This window comes from Elaeis guineensis, chromosome 2 (assembly GCF_000442705.2).
Source record: "Elaeis guineensis isolate ETL-2024a chromosome 2, EG11, whole genome shotgun sequence".
Classification (NCBI taxonomy): Eukaryota; Viridiplantae; Streptophyta; class Magnoliopsida; order Arecales; family Arecaceae; genus Elaeis; species Elaeis guineensis.
The window spans coordinates 58,489,177-58,512,879 of record NC_025994.2 but is presented as its reverse complement, the minus strand read 5'-3'; the positions used below and the strand labels follow the sequence as shown (position 1 = coordinate 58,512,879).

Sequence of the window (23,703 nt, the reverse complement as noted above, 5' to 3'; positions counted from 1 at the left end):
TCGTTAAAGGAAGCTTCTTCACATAAGTTAAAGAAACAAGGAAATACAATGACAATTAAACAGCTGTAAATTTTTAAAAGTAAAAGAAAACCCAGTTCATTCAGTTTTTGACCCTGACCTCACACCAATTTTCAGGCCATCAGTCTCACTGAAACCTGTCGTACTCACAGTTGATGAAAATGTAAAGGTCGGTTCATCCTTGGAGCCAAAACTAAAAGGAGCAGCTGTTTGTTCCTTCTGAGAAGCTGGTCTGTCAACCAGAGGGCTTGGCATGGCAGGTTTTGGAGGTGGCTGAGAATGAATGCTGGGAGCAGGTGCGACAGGAAATGTAAAGCCAGTGCTTTTCTCAGAAATCACAGGTCCAACAGAACCCTTCATATCAGCTTCTCCAGCAGATATGGAACTCGGAAAAGGTGTGTACTTGGATGAAGCTATCAGAAATCTCTTTGCTGTTACTGGCTCAGAAGTAACATCTTCATGCTTTAATATCTTCAGCTCAACGTTATCCACTATAGTGCTTACTGGACCAGAAGTGTCCTTGTTGTTATTATCATCATCCAGATCCAGTGAATCCTTCAAAAAATGATGAATATCAGTCCATGTAATAAGATAAGTAAAACAACATAAAATCAGGATGATAATGTTCATATATCCAACTTAAATTTTACTATCATATCACAAGAATGCAAATAGAGTTTCAGACCTCCGGTGCAATCATTTTAAAAGCTGGATTCTTTTGTGAGGGAAAAGCAGCAGAATCTGAGATCCCAACATGTGCAGAACTGTTACCAGGCATGAAATCTGCGACACGTACAAGAGCATCATCCGCGCTATTGCTTTCAGATGCCGATTTAACTCCTGAAACAGAAGATTTTATTGGGCCATTTTCTTCTACCTTGACTGGATTTTGAGGAGGTGTATTTCTGATATCTAGCAGAAGGGAATCATCGACAGCATCCAAATTATCATTGCCTTCCTTATCTAGAGGCTTAGATGAATTTATATCCTTCATGTTTTCAAAAACCTGTCCACGTAAAGAAATATGCATTAACTTTGAAGGTGATTCATCTCTAGAAAAAGTGTTTGGTTCAGATGACCTTTCTTTTGGTGAAGGCACTAATTTATCAAGCTGTTGCAATATTTTCTTGGCAGTCTCTCTTGACTGCAGTGGACTGGAAACAATATTTTCATAAGATTTTCTATTATTTCCCTTTTCTGAACTCTGTAAGTCTATGCTATCATGCTTCTGGTCATCCAGCCCAACAGTCTCTTGCATTGACGCAGAACCTTGGATAAAACCTTTGTCAAGTGGGGTCGAGGGACTAGGAGGAAGATTTCCAGGAAATTTCAAGCGTATATCTTTTGTAGGAGATATCATATTGGACTTCTGGCGAATTCTACGTATAGGACCAACAGATCCAAAATCACCATCTAAAGCTGAACTACCTTGGTTCAAGACCTGCTCAGAAATATCAATAGCACATTTGGTGATCAGATCATGAAAATCTGATAGATCTAAAGAAACAATATCATGCTTTGCTCATATGCCTTGTCCCAGAATTAATAATATGCCATTATCTTCAATCTTAAATAAGACAGTAACACATAATTACATCAATGTAACCAATAATAAATTGTAGGAAGGGAGGTTGAATACACTAACAAGGTTTTGAAAGCAGGGTGAGGAGCAAAACTTAGAAAACATGAATAGAAGTAACAAGGTCGGAGGTAAAATATGTAACTACGTAACCTGAATCAAAAATAAATAGACATGAAGTTTTCATAAACTGACCCATCTTGATAAGTCTAGTACATAGTTATCATGGTCCTTCATTCACAAAAGAAAACATAAGAAAGCATTATCTTGAAACACTTCAATATATAAACTCAAGTATGCAATAATCCCAAACAACTTGAGGTGGGCCACAAGAATCCTTTTCCTCAATTCCACTCGATTTAGGGTCATACTTTCTAAAAGATGTTGATAAGTCTTTCCTTACTACATCCTATGCAATTTTTGGTCAGCCTCTACTTTTCCTTCTACATATGTCAAGTCAATCCATACTAGTGCATCTCTTGGCTTACATTGTACATATCCAAACCATCCAAGTCATCCTTCTCTCAATTGGTCTCTAATTGGTGCTACCTCCCATCTTTTTATAAATGACTTTATTTCTTATTCTATTTTTTCTTGTATTACCCCACATCGATCTTAACATTCTCATTTCAGCCACACTCATCTTGTGCATATGTTATTTTCTAATTGCCCAACATTCTGCATCACAAAGCATAGCTACTTGAATGGCTATCCTATAAAATTTTCTATTCAATTTGGCAAGTATCAATCACATAATATCCCAGTTGCACTTCTCCATTTTATCTAACCTACTTTAATTCTATGGATAACATCCTCTTCAATATCCTTTTTCTTAGGAACAATCAATTCAAAATACGGAAAATAATCACTCTTAGAAGCTTTATGATCCTTAATTTCCACACAACCTTCATCACTATTTCTAATTTTTCCGAAAATGCATTCCATGTATTCTGTCTTGGTCCTACTCAACCTAAAATCCTTGGATTCTAATGCACTTTCAATAACTCCAAATAATGATTAACCCCAACTTTAGTTTCATCTACTCAAACTATATCATCTGCAAATAGTATGCGGATATACACTTTGACAAAAGATTGGGAACTCACTAACATGAAAATCATTATGGTTATGGATATTGGTTCACAAGTAAGTCAAGCATAAATGCCTCATATGAGATCATTTCAAACTTTCAAAGATGAGGCTACTTTATTTTCACATCAAATTATCAAAGGCATTCCCAAATATCAAATTCACTCTAGCAGCAAAAGTCATCTGTATCTGTTCTATCAACGATTCACAATTTAGAATCTATTATTGACCATTCCTATCCACTTATTTTTATCTAGGAATGTTGTTCAACATGTGCATTAACCAGCTAGGCTAAAATAGCCCCTCAAACAATAAATGTTAATCTACAAATATAACATTATCAAACTAATTCTGGATACTGTCACTCCATGAATGAGAGGATGTTAACTAGTAAACCAGGTCCAATAGTGGTCAGCTAGAAAAGTCCAAGAGGCTGCTCTACTAAAGATGCTATCTCAGTGCCTCAGTGCCCCTTACTCAAGGCAGGCGACTTCCATGGGGCACCTAAAAAGCATACCTTATGCACACCTGGCTGAGACATTGAAGAACAAAAACACATGCTTTTATGATGAAGCATGTATTTTGTTCATGCATGTGACAGTGTGTGGTCCCAAGTATATTGTGCATGTTGCATGCCACTATGACTCTTTGATGTGAACATGCACGTCTGCACTGTGATTTGTCTTCATAATTTTCGGTGAACATATTGAGCACCATGAAGTCATTACAGATATATATGTAATGTATGCAGATATAGATGTGAAGTATGTTCACACATATCTATGAATGTATTATGCAGGTACATAAGCAGACTTGCATGCACACAGATATTTGTGTGAATTGCGCCTTTCTAAGCCACAAATCTTGCTTTGCTCCTTGCACCTGGGCTCCAAGAGATCTTGGAGCCTTGATTCACCTTAAGCCTTACTAACTAGTAATTTGGACAATTAGATACACCACTATTAGCACCTTATCATTTGCCAGGCAATGCAATTGCAGTAATTTATGCTGGGCCTCCCTGGATTACTCCAAATCATGGTTAAGTACTCCAATTTATGTGTAAAATTTGACATAAATGGGACCAACCAGTTTGATATTCCGGCCTAGGGAGGGCCAAAGTCCATTTTTCTCAGGGCTATTTATCCCAGTTGAGCCCTAAGCTTAAATTTATCAAGTGCCTAGCTAGCATTATATGGCAAAAATAGCATGTGGGTATACACCTTGACAAAAGAAAAGGTACTACAGCACTAGAAAGAATGGGCTACCTGCCTGCCACCAGAATGCATGGTGCTTGCTAGAGTCTGGTGAGATGATGACGGGCCATGAGAGACATTGTTGGAAGGTCCTGCACCCTGAAATGACAGAACAGAAGTTTGAAGTAGGAGAGAAAAATTACACATACAATGAAGTGATGAAAATCTATGAGTTCCATATCAGTTATATAAAAATGAGAGGGAACAATCAGTTTCCATCACATCAAATAATACCTTCACGTTTGTTGTAGGATGGGCCTTAAAATATGGAGAACGGGACATTCTGTATATGGCTGATCTGCCTCTTGGTGCCATGTAACCATTTTCAGGGAGATCAGGGGTTTCAGAAAATCGAACAACAGATTTTGGTACGACGGATGGGTCAAATGGTTTTGATATACACGGTGCATTTCTTGGCATTGTCTTATCTCCACGAAAAACTTGGCTCCGCAAACTTAGAGCAGAAAAGGGCACTTTTGAAGATCTAGACCCCATATATGCTTTGGCAAGTTCTGCTGGTGAAGCAGCTTCAACCTCAGGAATCTGCAAAACATCATTAGATAAATACATGTAGGGGGAAAAAACAGCAGAAGAACAGGAACTACATCACAAGACAACTAGCTGAAATTTAACATCATTTTGAGGGGAAGAAAATGGTTTCGTGAACAAGCTTATCCATTGGAAGAATTATCCAAAGAGGGTTAAAAAAATGAAAATTGTGAACATTACGATTTACCACCATATATAAACTCTGGCTTTCAAAGAACGGATCACAGTTTTTTAGAAAGCATTCAGCAGATGAAAGCTAAAAAAGAAGAAAAACAGAGGTGTTATTAACCATGCTCTTTACTAAATTCATAACACATAACCATCCTTTTAGAACTGTTTGAAGTTTATCAAAAGGATAAAGCTGTTGGTTCTCCAGGCCAAGCAAATACAAGACAAAGCTTGATGAAATTTTTATGATATGAGACATAATACTGCTTTTTCAAGATATGTCATATTTTTAGGCAAGTGTTTGCTACACAATAGAATCCTCATAGCAATGGAGGATTATTAAGAGGATGAGCCTTGGTGCAACGGTGAGGTTGCTCCATTGTGACCTGAAGGTCATGGGTTCAAAACAAAAAAATAGCCTCTCTGCATGTGGAGATAAGGTTGTATATATATGACCCTCCCCAGACCCCACAATGGCCAAGCATCGTGCACTAGATCACCCTTTAATGTAGGGATAGTAAATCATAGTTAAAAGAACTTGAAAAGCAATTGAGACATACAAGTTTTCTTACCATTAAACTTTTGGAAGGAGTTGAGAAATCCTGAAATGATTTGGAACATCCTACTCCATTATCTTGTGCTGAAACAACTGTCTCTTCCTTTTCTTCCTTATTGGTTGTAGGTTTTGACCTGTCTGGCTCAAAAGTTCTTGAGCGCAGTAATTGTGTCAAATAATCAAACTCAACCCTGTTTAACATAGAATGCTTTTAGAGATAGAATCCTATGGTAATAGAAAAAATAGTCTGCAAAATATCCATAATGAATATCAGATGACTAGAAAAATTATTTAAAAGTAAGAATTGCCAAATAAGCAAGAAAGAAACAGAAGTTCTAAGATGTTCTCAACAAGTTCTGGTGACCCATGATAAGATTTATAGGTTGTAACCAAGGATTGAAAATTCAGTTCTGATATTGGTTTTACTTGGGCTTATGGAGTATCAGTTTTGGAAATTTTACTAGTTCTGCTCCAACATTTGGAGCTTTTCAAAAAAGATAAAAAACTTCAGAAAAAAATCAAAGAAAAATAAAAGAAGCCAGAGAAAGTTATTGAAAAACACTTGACATTTTGTGTAGTTTCAGCAGCTTTCGTCCGAAGTTAATAATGTAGGTTCATCGAGTATACTTATTTTTTGTACCATAAACAACGTATATTATTTTACTTATTGAGAATTCATTTGTTAGAAAATTTATTATATTTAACAAATGCACAGCTTCTTAATGCCTGATGTATTCAAATTTTTTTTTTACGTCATTTTTTTTAGCAAATGGAGTGGTGCTTTTTTTTCCTAATTTTTTGGTAGAATCTGCAATTCTTTCTCATATTTTTAATATAATGGTTACCTAACTAAATGAATGTAAATATAGACTATCATATCCTATATAGAAAAGATGTCATTGCTAGAATGAAAGTTTATTGTATTTAGCTGTTCACACTAGTCTCTGTTAAGTGCTATAATAGAGACTTGTCTGGATAGTTCGACCCACCTGGATTATATTTATCAATCATGAGTAAAAATCCTCCTCTTTCAACTCAAGTAAAATGACCCAAAACTAAAACGACATACCTTACCTGAAGAAATGACCCCAGTATGATAATAAATACAAAAATATGCTGAAAAACAGCATATATGCCTAGTTTTGATAAGTTTCAGCCAAAACCAAAAACACCAAACAGATCTCTGTTTTTCACCCTTTTTTATATGTATAAATGTGCAAGCATGAGCAAAGAAACAAATGGCATGAAAAAAAACATGAGTATGTTGGAAGATGGATAACCCTATCTACCTGACAAAATCTTAAATTGGTTTTAGAAAATAAAAGGAATTCCTGAACAAGGTGTAGGCAATGAAGAGGAAGGCTCTTGATCCACCAATTCCAAGATTTTTGTGGTATAATACAATTGAAACATGACTCCCGCAGTATCATGAAAATCTTGGACTTGCAGAATCTACAACCTCTCCCATTGCCTTGTTTCTTCCTTTCTTTCCTTCCTTTCTCAGCTTGAATGGGAGGTTTCGTGTTTATATTTGTCAACCACAATCACATAGACAAGGAAGCCAGGCATCAATACATCAGTAGATAACCACTAGCTAAACAAAGCAACACTTGAATCAGTTCTTGAATATCACAAGGTATGTACTTTCCTCGTGAATGTTTTCTGCTTCAGTAGTTCTTCAAGTTCTGAAATACCACTGGTATCAGGATTATTCGTTTGCTCAGCCCCATTTCTTTCATTTTCTAGCAATTTGGATGATGGATACAGCAGCTGGTAATTCCAAGCAGCAAAAAATATTAACAATAATTAATTTCTAGTCAAAAGATAATACCATCATGGATTTTGTGTTCCAAAGAAATAATGGATAATGGAAAGCAGAGACATGATGACATTAAATGCGAAATTGCAACAGCAAGAAAAAGTATCATAAGCAAGTAGCAATCATGCACAGGAAAGGCCTTAACATAATTTGAACAATAAACAAGATAACCAATATATGGATAATGGAACAAAAGAGGGCAAGTTCAGAGAGACACACACCCCTAATGGATATCAACTTCTTGGTAGCCTGAAGCATAAAACTAAAGAATCTACATAAAATATAGTAAATACTTAATTTAATGAAATCAAACTACTTGATGTTTTTGTTTACATCATGTCTTATGGATAGTGGTTGTCACATGTATGTTAAACTATAAATCATACAAGCAATGCTATTTGGATACTTAGGACTCATTTGGTTTACGAAAAGAACTTTACTTTCCAAAGTTACTTCCTAAGAAGTTACTTCTTAGAAAATTCTTTTCTGAAAATAAGAATTTGGTATGTTTGGTTGACCATGGAAAAGTGACTTATTGAAGAGTGGCTTATGTTTGGTTGACCATCTATTTTTCAAGAAATACTGTGTAGCAAGGTTTGCCATCTCGGTACCGACAGCCGTTTCGGCCAACTAACGGTATGGTTCGATATGATTCCGTACCATACCGAACAGCAACGAACCGACAAAGGCACCGGACCCAAATCAAGAGAAGAAAAAGAGAGAGAGAAAGAGAGAGAGGAAGAAAAAAAGGGAGGAAGGGAAAGGAGGGGGCAGGGCCGTCGGACGGCCTTCGGCTGACCGCCGGACGGCGCAGTCCACACGCGCGGCGCCGCAGGCGTGAAACAGGGACGTCAGGGGGCGGAGCCGTCGAACGGCCTCTAGTTGGCCGTCATGGCCGTCAAATGGCACAGTCCACGCGCGGCGCCGCTGGAGTGAAACAGGACGTCGCCCCTATTTCATTATTTTTTTAAAAAAATCAAAACTTAAGTGAAGCCGACAAATGATTTGCCGGCTCATTGATTTTAATTTTTTTTAAAAAACTTTTTAAACAATGAAGCCGGCAAATGGTTTGCCGGCTACACTGTTGATCTTCATTTTTAAAATGATTTACCGACTTCACTGTTGATCTTCGTTTTTTAAAAAAGGTGGTCGTCTGAACAGGAGCGACAGCCCCTGTTCTGCAACCGCGCCGCTTTCACCACCCCCCTCCCCCGGCCTCGATGAAGCCCGCATCTACGACCACGATGCCGCCCGCTCCCATCTCCGATAATCTTCTCCCTTCTTTTTCTTTTTCGCTCATTTCAAAGCCCTATCGGGTGAACCAACGAGCTGCGGATGCTTTCATGGCCCTCCGGTGGCCGCAGCGGGCCATCGCTGGCCTCCAGCGGCTCCCACCTCCCTCCCTCTCCTCTTTCTTTCTCACTTTCCCTCTCTTTCACTCCATCGGTATACCATTTGAATCGGCCAAACCGTGCCGATTCCCTGCCAGTCCAACTCGGTACGGTGTACCGACCGGTTCGACATAGTACAGCATTCCATGCTGTGTAGAATATTTATTATATCCTTAATAGACATAAAACCATACATTTTTCTTCTAAACTATATATATAAATAATATTATTATATTTATATTAATATAAAAATAATATTAGATCATAATAATTTATTGTATTAATATAATATTAATATATATTATATTATGTTAATACAATATTAATATTTTAATATAATAAATTTATTAATATTTTAATAAATATAATATTATATTAATATTAATATTAATATATTAATATAAATACTATATTAATATTCATAAAAATATTATATTAATATAAATATTAAAATATAATAAATAATATTATATTATATTATCACTATTCAGTATTTTATCTAACCATCCATAATATTTTATAAAATCTTAGCCATAAATCTTAAAAGGATATTTTGGGCAAAAAAAAAATACCCTACCACTTTCCATCCCATTGTAAGTACCAAAACCTACCTCCTCCATAGATTTTCACTTTCCATGAAATATAAGAAGCGACTTCTTATAGGAAGAGCTTTTTTCATTCTCTCTCCTCTTAAAATCCAACCAAACAAGAGCCCCCCTCTCCACTTTCCAAGAATTGCCTCTTCCCCCCACCACTTCCCGCGAACCAAACAAGTCCTTAGTAGAGGTACTACACATTTATGCATTGCCAAGTGTTACAAATGGAAGCCTCCAAATATCTAAACATAGGAAAGTGGGATATGTATGGTCACTATTTTGATGCTTATCCAAAGAAGAAAAATTGAGAGAGCAGTCTAGACAAGTTAATAGACAACCATGAGTTTGCAACATTTGAGAATGTTATCTTAGGGAAAGATACTTAAAACCAATCCTTATAAAGAACCAAAACCTCCCAAAGCTATAAATCATCAACCAAAACCTAGTGCACCTATATAAAAGACAGTGATGTAGAGGGGAGGTTCAATCAGGATGTTTCCATTTTAGGAGAGATGAAAATGTGTGGAATGGGAGAAGAGCATTCTAGACAAGCTTTTAAATCTCATAGGATAAGGCTATCCCGATGTTTCCATGGAAGGGGACGTGCCACCGTCCCACCTCGTCCCGACTCTTGGGATAGAAGATGTCCCAAGACGTCCCCATCGAGACGCTGGGATGCTAGTGAGACAACCATGTCCCAACATATGGAATGGTACCCCATCCTAATGTCCTGGGGGACATCCCGCTGGGACCTAAATTCTTGATTCTACGACATCTCCACAAACAATTAGTTTTCCCTTGCCCAAATAAAATCATGTGGGGTGAAACTACAAAAGATTACATTAGAAAGAGCATTAATGAAGCCTAGGAGTTGCAACAAAAGAGGATATAATAATCAGAGACTGCTGAAAATAGTACAGGCATGTGCAATTTAAACATGGTAAAGGAAATAGGTACACAAAATAAAGATGATTTGCACTGACAACAGATGAAGACCTTGATAGGAATAATTTATATGACGTAATACATTAACAACAATGATAAAGATCACTGATTTTAATATAGTTATTATAAAAAAGGGCATAATTAACCACACTCTGGAAATGCATCTTGACTTCAACTATGTTGATCTGTTAAACAATATAAACATTGTTCCGACAAAAAAAGGAACAATATGAGTAACCCTTTCATTTTTTTAACAGGAAGCTGAGGTATGGAAATTCTGAAAGGCATCTTGACATTCACTCCGTACTTCCCAAAATTTGCATCAAGAAACTCAAAAAACTTCAAGCAGCATCATGTCACAGCAAAATAATATACAAAAAACATCATGACATGTATTAGCTGTATTTCATTATGTTAACAGAAAAAATACAACAGTTAAACTAAACATATTACATAGTCAGACCACAAGCAGACTTAGAAGGTTTCTCGCAATTGGTTGCCAAGTAAGCTCTTCACGTTTTTCAGGATAGTTCCAAAGGCATTCAAGAGACTATTGCTTATCAGTGAGAAAGAAACATAATCAAGAAACATAGAGCAATAAACCAAAAGTTGAAAAATACATAGGTTATTAAACAACTATAACAACAAAGAAAAATTGGAAAGTTTAAACAAACAAGGCTGCAGTTATACAACCTCAAAGTTGGACCTAATGAAGAACTCTGAGAAGAACACCAACGTCCAGTATCAACTTGTAAACAATAAGCACATTAACTTAGCTTGCATTGCAACAGTATAAACTAATCCAATGTCACTGTATTATCAAAAGCTCTTCTTTGGATACCTTTACTCCTAGAAACACTAGCATCATTTTAACGCCATGCTCTTATTCCTATAGTATTTTGGACATGCCATAAGTGGAGTTTCATGCATAGATATCCTCGATAATAGATTAGCAATCAATAGTCTCCTTTTAGCCCAATTTACCATGCTGTATGAAACTTGAAAAATGTTAAATCCTTCATTCATCTGAGCATATAAGGAGATTTAGCTTCCTAGAACATAATTACTGTTTGCTCCATATACTAATTATGTATGCTAGAAGTACCAAATAATAACTCCACTTGTGAAATTTAGAATACCAAATTAAATATCATATTAATTTAGAGTCATCAAACCCAGTTGTTATGTTTATTTTCAGAAGACACCAAATGCATTTGACATACACACTATCTCAATTTCTATGAAGATCATCATATATCACACATGATAAATGGAGTTTATATATAAATTCTTCTTATATTTAGAAATGCAACCCCCAAAAAACACTCGCCCTCTACCCAACTAACCTTTCCGATTCTTCTGCAGTTTCACATATGCCGCTTACAATAATATCAAGATTGGGAAACAAATGTTATTCTGAAATATAAAAGGAAGTGCAATTTAACCGAAATGCTCTCAAACCAGCAAAGAATTATAAAGAGAACTTAGATTGATTTTGTGTCATTAAACTTATCAACAATGGAGTTAAATAATATTAATTGCAATTTAAGAATTATTTGCATTGGACAGTTTTACCAATGCTTGCAATCTCGATAATAGGGGCCATATCTGTCAGGTACCAGCATGGTATGGTACCAGAGCAGACCATACTTACACTCGGTACATAGAAGCATACTGGTTCAGTACCAGCTTACTTTCCTTGCCATGTTTTTACTTTTTTATTTTCAAGGTTATTTCAGGGTTTATTGATCTTTAAATTATGATTTTAAGAATATTTTTATTTTATTTTATTTTACATTGATATGAGAAGATCGTATGATTGCTTAATGAATGCAATTGTAATAATTAAACATGGATTCATAATAATTAAACAGCCAACACATATTGTTGAGTTTGAAAACACATATGTCGAATTGATTTGAATTACGAAGTACAGACCATTTAGTCCCATGTGGTGTGTCTATGCCACTCATACATATCAGATCTTGTTATAGTTAAAATTTTAGAAGACTTTTATAGTTTAATTTCACCTGATACATGTGATAATTGATAAAATTATGTAAAATTTATGCATGTTGTCCTAGAAAATATATCCTAATTACCAAAACAAAGTGCCAAATTTTTCATGATGTTTAGTCGAATTAATAATTATTGAACTTATTAAATATTAAAAAATAGATATCTTATACATTATTGAAAAAATGACTGAATTACTTCAGAAAATACTTCCACATTATCTATATAGAACACTAATACATATTATCATGATTTTTTAATCTAAAAAAATTATATGACAAACAACAATCATGATATCTTTCTTCAATGCATAGATCACCCTTAGAGCCATAGCATAGCATAAAATCATGCCAAAAATATAAACTTTGGCACGATTTCATTTTTGACCCTATTTTAGGCATAAAAATGAAAAAAAAAAAAAAAAGAACGATGAAAAGGAGGGAGGGAATTATACCTAACTTGGCTTGAATTTGAACTCAAAACAAACAAAACTCTTTCTTTCCTTGATTTTTTCTCACAAAACCCATCCTCCCTTCATGATTTTTTAAGAAAAGAGAGAAGAATGGCATCCCACGGCCTTCTCTCTTTTTGATCATGAGATGACTTAAAACAACTTGAACCGCTTCATAGCAAGCAGAACTGGGCTGTTCCACTTAGTTCACTGCGGATTGGGCTCATTTGCACCAAGTCCCAAACTGATAGCCCAATTAACCAGGTTCCACACTGGTTCAATTCAGTAGGCACAAAGGAGGTGATTCAGTTCAGTTTGGCAGGCCTAATTTTACCTAATACATTAAAATAGTGAAACTTATGCAATTTACTAAGGAATGCAAAGTTATATAGATTCAGATGAGAAAAACTAACACTTTGTCAAAACTTCCCTCTTGTTAAGAAAACTATTCACTAGTAGCACAATATGTTAGAGAGAGGAAAATTTCTTTTGGAACGATGACTCGTTAAACAAGCCAATCAAATGTTAGATGTATGTCCTAGAAGCTAATATGGCTGACACATTGTAATAAATCTAAAACACAATTTTGTTCTTAAAACATTGATTTGATCAATAAAAGAACAAATTTAATTTTCATTCAAGAATGATGTATCCTTCAATCGTCCATGAAATTAATACTTTGATACATATTCTTAAAGTATTGAGAATTAGAGGCACGTACAAAATTTCTAAATGCACTCGGTCATAGTATCATGAGGACGGTGATCGAACCGGATAGACCGACGCACAGATCACTTCCTTTGAGATAGATAAGTCTCTGATCTACAGTGTAGAAACACTGAGCGACAAGTGTGGATAGTTGTTAGAGAATAACTAGTACTGAGTATAATCATATGAGAGATACTTGAATTTCTACTCAATCGTCAGTAATCATCTCGATGCTGTAGTTGTGTGAATGATCCTTTGACCTGCGATGGCACGATTGCTCACAGTGAGACTACTAAAATTTGACTAACACAAACATGATCTCGATGAGACTTTGTAGTGAATGTTGACGATAATTGATCCACTATAGGAGTAAGATGTGCATCTAGATTGAATCTATCGACCTTGATAGAGAGTCTGTGGCCACAGCAGTGTAATTGATGAAAAAGAATTTTCATGAAGATCACAATTGGACTTCAGCTAACCGAACCTATCATATAACTGATGATGAGGTTTAACAATTTATCCACGACCTACCATCTAATCGGGACACGATAGAGGGACTGAATCACATGTAAACTACACCTTGAGATTCTATTTCGATTCTACTGGGTTGTCCTACATTCTGTTAGGTGTCACTAGTGGATTGTGAGAGCTCACTAAGCTTACTCAGGATCGACAATTCTTGATGAGTTAGAGTGGAAGCGTTTCAACCTATTGAAAAAAATTTCAATAATACTATGATAGAAATCATGGTATATCTCACTACTAGATAGAATTGAACCTATGGGAATCACACAACAAAATGATTAAACCTGAAATAAATAATTGAACTTATGAAGTCTCAATTGGATTTAGAAAAATCCTATTGAATTCAGGATAATCTTGCTAGCACATGGTAGAACCCAATTTTCTCTTTATACTTGAATTTTTTATTTGATAAGATCAATTAAAGTTAATTACCTGCTAATAACCTAAATAGATTAAATTCATTGAGATCCAATTGTTGAATACCTAGGGTTTTGGATCATATGCATTAAGGATTCAAATCCTTAATCAAATTTCTTGATTGTTTACATTCGGGCACCACATGATTTGATCAAATTGGGAATGCCCACATGATAGAGGACGTGTTGTGGCATGTGAAAAAGTGAGTAAAAAAGCTCCAATAATTGGTGCCTCATGGATCTCCTAAACGAGATCAAATATCTAAGACTACAAGTATTTCTAATGCAAATAAGACTTGTATTAAGGGGCTATTTGATTTTGAATACGATTCAAACCTTTTGTCTATTTAAAGGAGCCTCTTCTAAAGCTCTAAACATAAGATTTCTAGCAGCCTCACGCCTCCCAAAAAGTCCCCACGTCTCTCCCTTTCTTCTCCCTTCTAGTTCCAATGCCCAAGAGGTTGGGCGTCCTCCATCTCCACGTCCAAAAGGAGTTTGGACGTCCTCCTTCCTTACTGATTTTTCGGACCTTGGTTGCTTCATAATCAAGGAAAGAAGAGCAAGAAAAGAATAGAAAAAAAAATCAAAAAATTGATCATGATTTAGACTTCGTTCAGATTCGTAGGGTGATTGACCTTGGAGAAGAAAGATCAATACCAAAAAGAGCTGTTCCAGACTGATCCTAAGTGGATACCAATAGAGGTCGGATACTTACGCGGCTAAGAAAAAACCTATTCTCTTTCAGATCCAGATTCGAAGAAAAAAATTGTAAAACAGATATGTGATTCGATTACATATTTAATTTCAACATAAAATTCAGCATGTGTTCAATTTCAGCATATGAAGTAGATCCTTATGTTCTATGTTTTATGAATGCATGATTTAGATTAAAATATATTTTAATCTTCTATTCCACTGCATTGTTTAGAAAAGAAAAATTTTGAAATACACATACATGCCTCTACACGAAATTCCAACAGTGATATCAGAGCCACGGATTTCATATGCATGAAATTGACATACATATTTTTGAAAAGAATTTCAAAATCTGATTTTTCTTGATATATGAGATGTATAGATGATTGCTTTGAATCTAAATTTATTTTATATTTAATTTTCAGTTCATATATTCGATATGCGAAGGCATGCATAAATCTGAAATTTATTCTAAATATGATTCTAGTTCATGTACATGTGATATATAGATGCATGCATAAATCTGAAAATTATTTTGATCTGATTTATGATTCATATATGAGATGTATGATTGCATATTTAGGTCTGAAAATTAGTTTCAATATGATTCATAATTTATATATGAGATATATGATATCATGTTATGATCTGAATTTTTGTTTAGATCTGAATTTACATACATATATAAGATATATACTTGAATGTTAGATCTGAAAATTAATTTCATGATTTAAAACTTACATTTCATATAAAGAATTTAGATCTGAATCTTAGTTTTAGAATTTAAAATTTATGTTTGTGCATGAGGATTTTGATCATCAGTAAATCAAAAATTAGGTCACGTAATTAGATTGCATCTAGGATTTTTGATTTGAACATAATAGATCTAATTCGATTAAGTAATTGATCAAACTGAGTCAAATATTGAGTAAGATTAGATCAATTAAGTTTAAGATCATACAATTGTTGTTGATTAAATCGATTAAATCCCATATGTAGAATTGATTAATCTAAAGACCTAATTCGGCTCGATGTCTTGAGCCTGATTCGCTTAAGCTAACCTATTTGGACCGATGAACCTATTGATGTCTAAGATAAGTATTTAAGAGGTGGTTATTTAATTAGTTTCGTTCGCTTATCTGATCAATTTATTGGTCTCTAAGGAAAGCAATGGGAGGACCCCCACCGATCTCCACTTACCTGATCAATTTGGAAGATTTGAGTCTTGAATAAGATTGCTTGACGGTTTGATTTAGCCCATACCAATTAGATCGATCATATAATGGCTGATTAGACGAGACTTAAATCTAAACCTTTCTATAAATATTAAGTCCATAGGTCTTCTACCGTTGTAGATGTACGGACGTGGTACTGGTGTTGATTGTTCTCGACTGATCACAGTGATTCAATTGCACCAGGAACACGCAACCACTCTATTAGCAAAGAGTTGCTCCAGAATAAAGGATGGGATTAGGCCAAATAACTATTAGGTGCAGGACTCAATGATGGCCTTGCACCTGTTTGTGAACAGTGGATTGGACTTAACTAAGGAGTGTGATCAATAACTATTAGATGAGCCTACATAACTTTGAGACCAAATCACTGCAACATGCTTGAGAAGCATCTGGGCAAAAAATTATCCATGCATCGGTGTGCAAGTTACCAATAACTGTTAGGTGAGATACATAACATCGATAGGACTGCAACATCCACTAGAAACTCAGTTGTCGCATTAGGATTTTCGCTTCCCACCCAGAGAGTAGAGGGATTCAAAAAAATAATGGAGGTCATTATTTGCTTCTTAAAGTCCCTAGAGAAAATATAAATTTAAAGTACAAAAGTCTAACTTAAATATCTACTCTCGCAGTTAAATCATATCAACTTCAAATCCTCTAACCCGCATCTTTGAATCCAACTATTTAACCGGAACCAATTTTAAAAACTGACTTAAAAATCTCAGGATTGTCCTGATTTCTGAAAAATTAGACCATGTACTTGACCAAAAATCCTTTAGTATTACCAAACCATCCTACTACTGAGCAAAAAACAGCATATGAAAAGTAGACAAATGAAAACAATCGAATTAAGTGCTATGTGATGGCTTTCATGTCAAACGAGTTGCAGAGCCAGCATGAGCATATACCCCTACCAGGACTATGATCACTCACCTACAAGAATTGTATGGTGAGCAGAGCCACACAGCATACTTCAAAGTGTCCAAGAGACTTCAATCTGAAGATATGCGAAGGACAATCAATCTATGAGCACTGTATGATAGTGATCAAAGACATTGAGGAGCTTGAGAAGCTCGGACTTGATATGCAAAAGAAATTGTAGATATATTTGATCCTTCAATCCCTTACGAGTTCATATAGTCAATTTATTATAAATTTTCATATGAACAAATTGAATTGCACTATATCTGAACTGATCAACATGATGGTCACTGCTGAGAAAACCTTGAAGAGTTCAAAAAGCACTGTTCTCGCTGTGGAGCAGACTTCTTCATCCAAGAGAAAGTCTGGCTGGAAGAAGAATAAATCCGCGAAGAAGTAGAAGAAAGAGAGCAAGCCAAAGAAGGACGTTCTGAAGAAGGCCGAAACAAAAGAAAAATATTTCCACTGTGATGCTGAAGACCATTAGAGGAATTGTCCATTCTATCTGGAGAGCCTGAAGACCAAAAAGGATGACAAACCTTCAAAAGATATACTCATAATTGAATCTAATCTTATAATTTCTTCTACTTCTAGTTGGATATTGGACTCTGGTTTGAGTGCTCATATATGTACTTCAATACAGGATCTGATAGAAAATAGAAAGTTGAAGAAAGGTGATATAATCTTTCGGATCGACAATGAAGTAAAAATTACTACAGAAGCCGTTGGTACTTATCCTCTTCGATTACTATCAGGATTTAGATTAGATTTGAAAGACTTATTTTGTTCTTGTAGCTGGTCGAAATTTGATTTTCGTGTCTGTGTTAGCACAGGATGGTCTTAATTTTAATTTCAATAAATATTTTTATTTTATTTATTTGCGAAATAAATTGATTGCACGTGATCTTTTAATTAAGAGTCTTTATCACTTGCATATTAATGCGAATGTGAATTTAAACGAGCAAATGGTGAGTGCCGTAGATCAAAAGAGATCTAAAGACAAAATTAATCAAAAATACTTGTGGCATCATAGACTAAGCCATATTGAAGAGAATAGGATAAACAAACTGAAAAAAATGAGATCTTTAGCTCTTTTAATTTAGAGTCGTATCCAGCTTGTGAATCTTGCCTTCGAGAAAAAATAGTCAAGTTACCCTTTGTAGGACATAGAAATAGAGCCACCGAGTTACTTGCTTTGATACACATCGATATGTGTGGGCCATTTAATGTGCAGACCAGAAGTGGTTATAGCTACTTCATCACTTTTACCGATGATTTATCACGGTACAGATATGTGTATCTGATGAAATACAAATCTAAAGCCTTTGAAAAGTTTGAGAAATTTAAAAATGAAATAAAAAAATAAATAGGTAAACCCATTAAGATTTTTCGATCTGATCGAGGAGGTGAATACCTTAATTGTAAATTTCTGAGATATTTTAAAGACAACGGTATAGTCTCTCAATGGACTCCTGTAATACTTCAGCTCAACAGGATATCCGAAAGGAGGAATAAGATCCTATTAGATATGATCAAATCCATGATGAGCTTCACTGATTTATCCTTATATCTTTGGAGATATGCCTTATTAACTGCAATTCATTTATTGAATAAGATTCCATTACAATCTGTTTCTACCACATCATATGAAATATGGCACGATAAGAAGCTGAGTCTAGATTATTTTAAGACTTGAGGATGTCTGACCTATGTAAAATGACCTATGTAAAAAGACAGATGGCTCTGATAAATTAGAGAATAGATCTGTAATAGCTCGTTTTATTGGGTATCTAAAAGAATCAATGGAATACTACTACTTTTCACAAAATCACAATGTGATTGTGAGTCAAAACGTCATATTTCTAGAAAAATAATTTATTCAGGATGGTAGCAGTGGGAGATTAGTTGAGCTTGAAGAGGTCTCTGAACAGCAAAGAGCTATGGATCCTCAGGAACCCATTATTCATGAGCCAGTAGATGTTCTTCCACCACCTCGTAGATCTAGCAGGATCTTTCGTCCTCTTAAAAGGTACATGGGTATGCTTATGAAAGAAAATAAAAAAATATTCCTTATGGGAGATAAGGATCATGGTGATGATCCTAATACTTTCGACGAAGCGATGCCTGACATCGATTTCGAAAAATGATCAGATGCAATGAAGTCATAAAATGACTCAATACACTTGAACCAAGTATAAACCTCAATGAATCCATCCGAGGGTATAGTATCCATTGTGTAAATAGATCTACAAAAAAAAATAGGTGCAGATGATAAGATAAAGGCCTATAAAGCTAGAATCGTGGCAAAAGATCATAGTCAGCGTGAAGGCATTGACTATCAAAAAATCTTCTCGTCCGTAGCCATGTTGAAATCCATCCACACACTGCTTGCTGTTGCAGCTTATTATAATTATGAAATCTGACAGATGGATGTGAAAATTGTCTTTCTGAATAGATATTTTGAAGAAAATATCTATATGGAGCAGCCTTTCGATTTTACATCTGGTGATGGTGATCACCGAATCTGCAAGCTGCAAAGATCCATATATGGATTAAAACAAGCTTCTCGAAGTTAGAATCTTCATTTTGATGATGCGATCAAATCATTTGGTTTCATCAAGAACGAAGAAGAATCTTGTGCATACAAGAGGATCAGTGAGAGTGCAATAAATTTTCTCATATTGTACGTGGATGATATTCTCCTCATTGGGATTAATATTCTCATGCTGACATCGGTCAAAAAATGATTGTTTAAGAAATTCTCCATGAAAGATCTAGAAAAAACATCCTATATTCTTGGAATAAAGGTCTATAGGGATAAATCTAAAAGGATGCTAGGCCTGTCACAAAAGCTGTACATAGAGAAAGTACTGAAGAGATTCAACATAAAAAACTTTAAAAGAAGACTCTTACCTCTTAGATATGGTATTCATCTTTATAAGACGATATATCCCACCACATCTGAGGAAGTTCAACGCATGAGTAGAATTCCTTATGTCTCAGCCATAGGGAGCCTCATGTATGCCATAATATATACACAACCTGATATTGCCCTTATTGTGAGTGTCACGAGCAGGTATCAATTGAATCCAGATGAGGAGTACTAGATAGCTATGAAGAACATCCTTAAGTACTTGAAAAGAACTAAAGATTTGTTCCTGATCTTTGGAGGAGGTTCTGAATAGCGAGACGAAGGGTAGACTGATTCTGACCATATCTGATCCTGATGATAAAAAATCTACGTCAGGATATGTGTTCATATGTAATGCTGGCACAGTCAACTGAAAGAGTTCCAAACAACCCATCAAAACGGATTCGACCACCAAAGCTAAACATGTCGCTACTTCGAATGCTGCAAAAGAAGATTTCTGATTCAAAAAGTTCGTCGCAAAGCTTGAAGTTATGATATCGGATGTCATATCACTTTATTGTGACAACAATGGAGCCATAGTATTGCTAAGGAGCAAGATCTCATCAGAAATCAAAACACATCGAACGACGGTTTTATATCAGATGCGACTATCTTGAAAAGAAATATATCGAGATGCGAAGAGTAGACTCCACGGACACCGTGGCAGATCTGCTGATAAAGCAATTGAGCCAACCAAAGATGAAAATCCATCTTGAAAAAATGGGACTTAGATTAGTGATCAATTAGCTTTGGTCCAAGTGAAAGATTGTTAGATGTATGTTCTAGAAGCCAATATAGCTGACACATTGCAATAAATCTAAGACAATTTTGTATTTAAAATATTAATTTGATCAGTAAAAGGATAAGTTTAATTTTCATTCAAGAGTGATGTGTCCTTGAATCGTTCATAAAATTAATATTTTGATACATTTTCTTAAAATATTGAGAATTAGAAGCATGTATAAAATTCCTAAATACTTTCACTCATAGTATCATCATGAGAACGATGATCGATCCGGATGGACCGACGCACAGATCGTTCCATCGGGATAGATGAGTCTCTAATCTACACTGTAGAGACACTGAGCGACGAGTGCGGATAGTTGTTAAAGAACAACAAGTACTGAATGTGACAATACAAGAGATCACTTGAATTTCTACTCAATCGTTAATGATTGTCTCGATGCTGTAGTTGTGTGAATCGTCCTTTGATCTGCGATGGTACAATTATTCATAGTGAGATTGCTGAAGTTTGACTGACACATAAATATGATCTCTATAAGACCATGTAGTGGATGTTGGCGACAGTTGATCTACTGTAGTAGGATGCGCATCTATATAGGATCTATCGATCTTAATAGAGAATAGTCCTATGAAATTTGAGAGGATTAGTCCGAGAGGCTGGCACAGCAGTGTAATTGATGGAAAAGAATTTTCATAAAGATCACAATTGGACTTGAGCTAATCAAATCGATCATATAACTAATGATGAGATTTGATAATTTATCCATGATCTACCATCTAATCGAAACTCACGATAGAGGGACTGAATCACATGTGAACTACATCTTGAGGCTCTATTTCGGTTCTACTAGATTGTCACTACATACTGCTAGATATCACTGATGGATTGTGAGAGTTCACTATATTGCTCAAGATCGACAATCATTGATGAGTTAGAGTGAAATTGTTCTGATCCATTGAAAAATTTCAATGATACTATGATAAAGATTATGGTATATCTCACTACCAAATAGAATTGAACCTATGAGATCACATAATAAAAGAATTAGACTTGAAATAAGCAATTGGACTTATGAAATCTCAAATGGATTTAGAAAAATCCTATTAGATTCAGGATAACCTTGCTAGCACATGGTTGAATCCAATTTTCTCTTTGCACTTGAATTTCTTATTTAATAAAATTAATTCAAGTAAATTATCTATTAACAATCTAAATGAATTAGATTCATTGAACTCCAATTATTGGATGCCTAGAGTTTTGAATCATATGTATTAAAGATTCAAACCCTTAATCAAATTCCTTGATTGTTTACATTAGGATGCCACTTGATTTGATCAAGTTGGGTGTGCTTACATGATAGAGGGCGTGTGGGACCAGCATGGGATGTCCCCTATGAAGGAACCAGATCTAGGATTTCAGGGTTAGATCTTGAAACTTTTTCAAGATCATACAGCGAAAGACTAAAATAAATCAAAATTTATTTTCTAAAACTAGAGAATCCCTAGATCTAAGATCCTATTACATGATTATTACATAGCATTAAATCAGAAATTAAAATATATAAATATAGCATGAACTACATGTTGATCATATCAACATGTTTCTATACCACATCTAATGTATGTATTAAACAATAGATCAGATCTATTACCTTGCAAGTTAGACGCACTAACCTCGCTGATCCGGGCTTAAGGATGATGTTGCAAGCCGCACACGCGTCCGGCCTCTAGGAGTCATCCACACGAGCCCACGAATCTCGATCAGAAATCTTGCTTCAGGAAATCAGCACAGTATGCTAGTACTACGCTGATCCTTCTTTGATGGTTGATCAGGTGCCTCCTTCTTGATTTGAACTCTTCCAAAGATGGAAAGTAAAAGGAGGAGTTTCAGATCTGAGACGCTCTCAGGAAACTCAAGATGGAGGGAGGAAAGATATGAAGACAAAAAACTTAGAAGAAGACCCTCTTCTTCTTCACGTTTTTCTCTCTAGACACCCTAACTTGCGTCTTTTATATCTCCACGACCCAAAGGTCTTTCTCTCTGATTTTTGGATGGCACAAAGGTCTCTCAAATCTCTGTCTTCTCCTAAAATTTCACGAAGAAACTCGTTTTATACAGAGAGATCTGATAGAGTCCTTGTCTAGGTCAAATACCTAGTCAAGGCTTATCCAAACATAGCAAGTTAAGGGACGCCCAACTCTTGAGCACCTCCTCCATATTTTCGTGCATGGATCACCAGCAAAGGGTGCACAATGTGGACCCTAAAAGCCATGAAAATTTCAAAAAAAATTTGGATAAATTCGGTGCAAAATTGAAAGAGTTTTGGATTTCTAAAACTCTATCTCATAGAATTTGAAATCCAAACTTATTTTTTTTTGATTTGATCCAAACCACCTTCCATGTAAGAAAAAAGAGAGGAAACCTTTTGTGAACGTGGGAGAGACCTGGGAGAGGACTTTTGTCGCACAAAATAAGTGGAGATTGGCTTTGAATAAGAGAGAGGGCGTGGGGAAGGCTTATGTGGCGCTAGGTGGAATCCTAGTCTTACTAGGATTCTATCTTATGTCTTGTTTTAATTTGGTTTCCCAAACCAAATCAAACCAAAATTAGATCAACCTAATTAAAATAGGTCTTAACCCAATTAAGAATCTAATTTAATCAGATTAAATTAGATTTAAATCTGATTTAATTTTCTAATCAAATTAGAAATTAGATTGACCCAAGTCCTAGTTGAACTAGGACTAGTTTTTCCTTGCACTTGGCTTATCCAATAAACCAATTGGACTTGATCTAATCAAGTCCAAACTAAATCTAATTAAATCATATTTAATTAGACTTAATCTCAGCCCATTGACTTAATCAAATTAAGCCAATTAGCAATCGAATTGCTAATCGATCCTCCTGCAACACTTGCACTGGGTTAAATGCCAATCGTATTGATCATTTAACCCTAGAATGATTCTTAATCGTTGATCAACCATCCGATCGGATCATGAACTCTAATGTGTATGACCTCATAAGTCCGAACCTAAGCCAGTAGCACAGGAACAAATTCCTGTACCAATCGAAGTGACCATCTAGCAATGGTACCCGACGACCGGATAGGTCGAATG

At 35.4% G+C, this 23,703-nt stretch overlaps 1 protein-coding gene across 2 annotated transcripts in view; it reads right to left on the bottom strand.

Moving 5' to 3' along the window:
* LOC105034972 (uncharacterized) overlaps nt 1-23,703 on the bottom strand; it is a 63,030-nt gene that overhangs the window by 4,668 nt on the left and 34,659 nt on the right. For both annotated transcript variants that reach the window (XM_073251781.1, XM_073251782.1), the window contains 6 exons: nt 6,863-6,982; nt 5,229-5,405; nt 4,174-4,482; nt 3,952-4,038; nt 704-1,459; nt 119-573 (listed from right to left, as the gene is read on the bottom strand). In XM_073251781.1, coding sequence (XP_073107882.1) covers nt 119-573; nt 704-1,459; nt 3,952-4,038; nt 4,174-4,482; nt 5,229-5,405; nt 6,863-6,982 — 1,904 coding nt within the window. The remainder of the gene's footprint in view (nt 1-118; nt 574-703; nt 1,460-3,951; nt 4,039-4,173; nt 4,483-5,228; nt 5,406-6,862; nt 6,983-23,703) is intronic.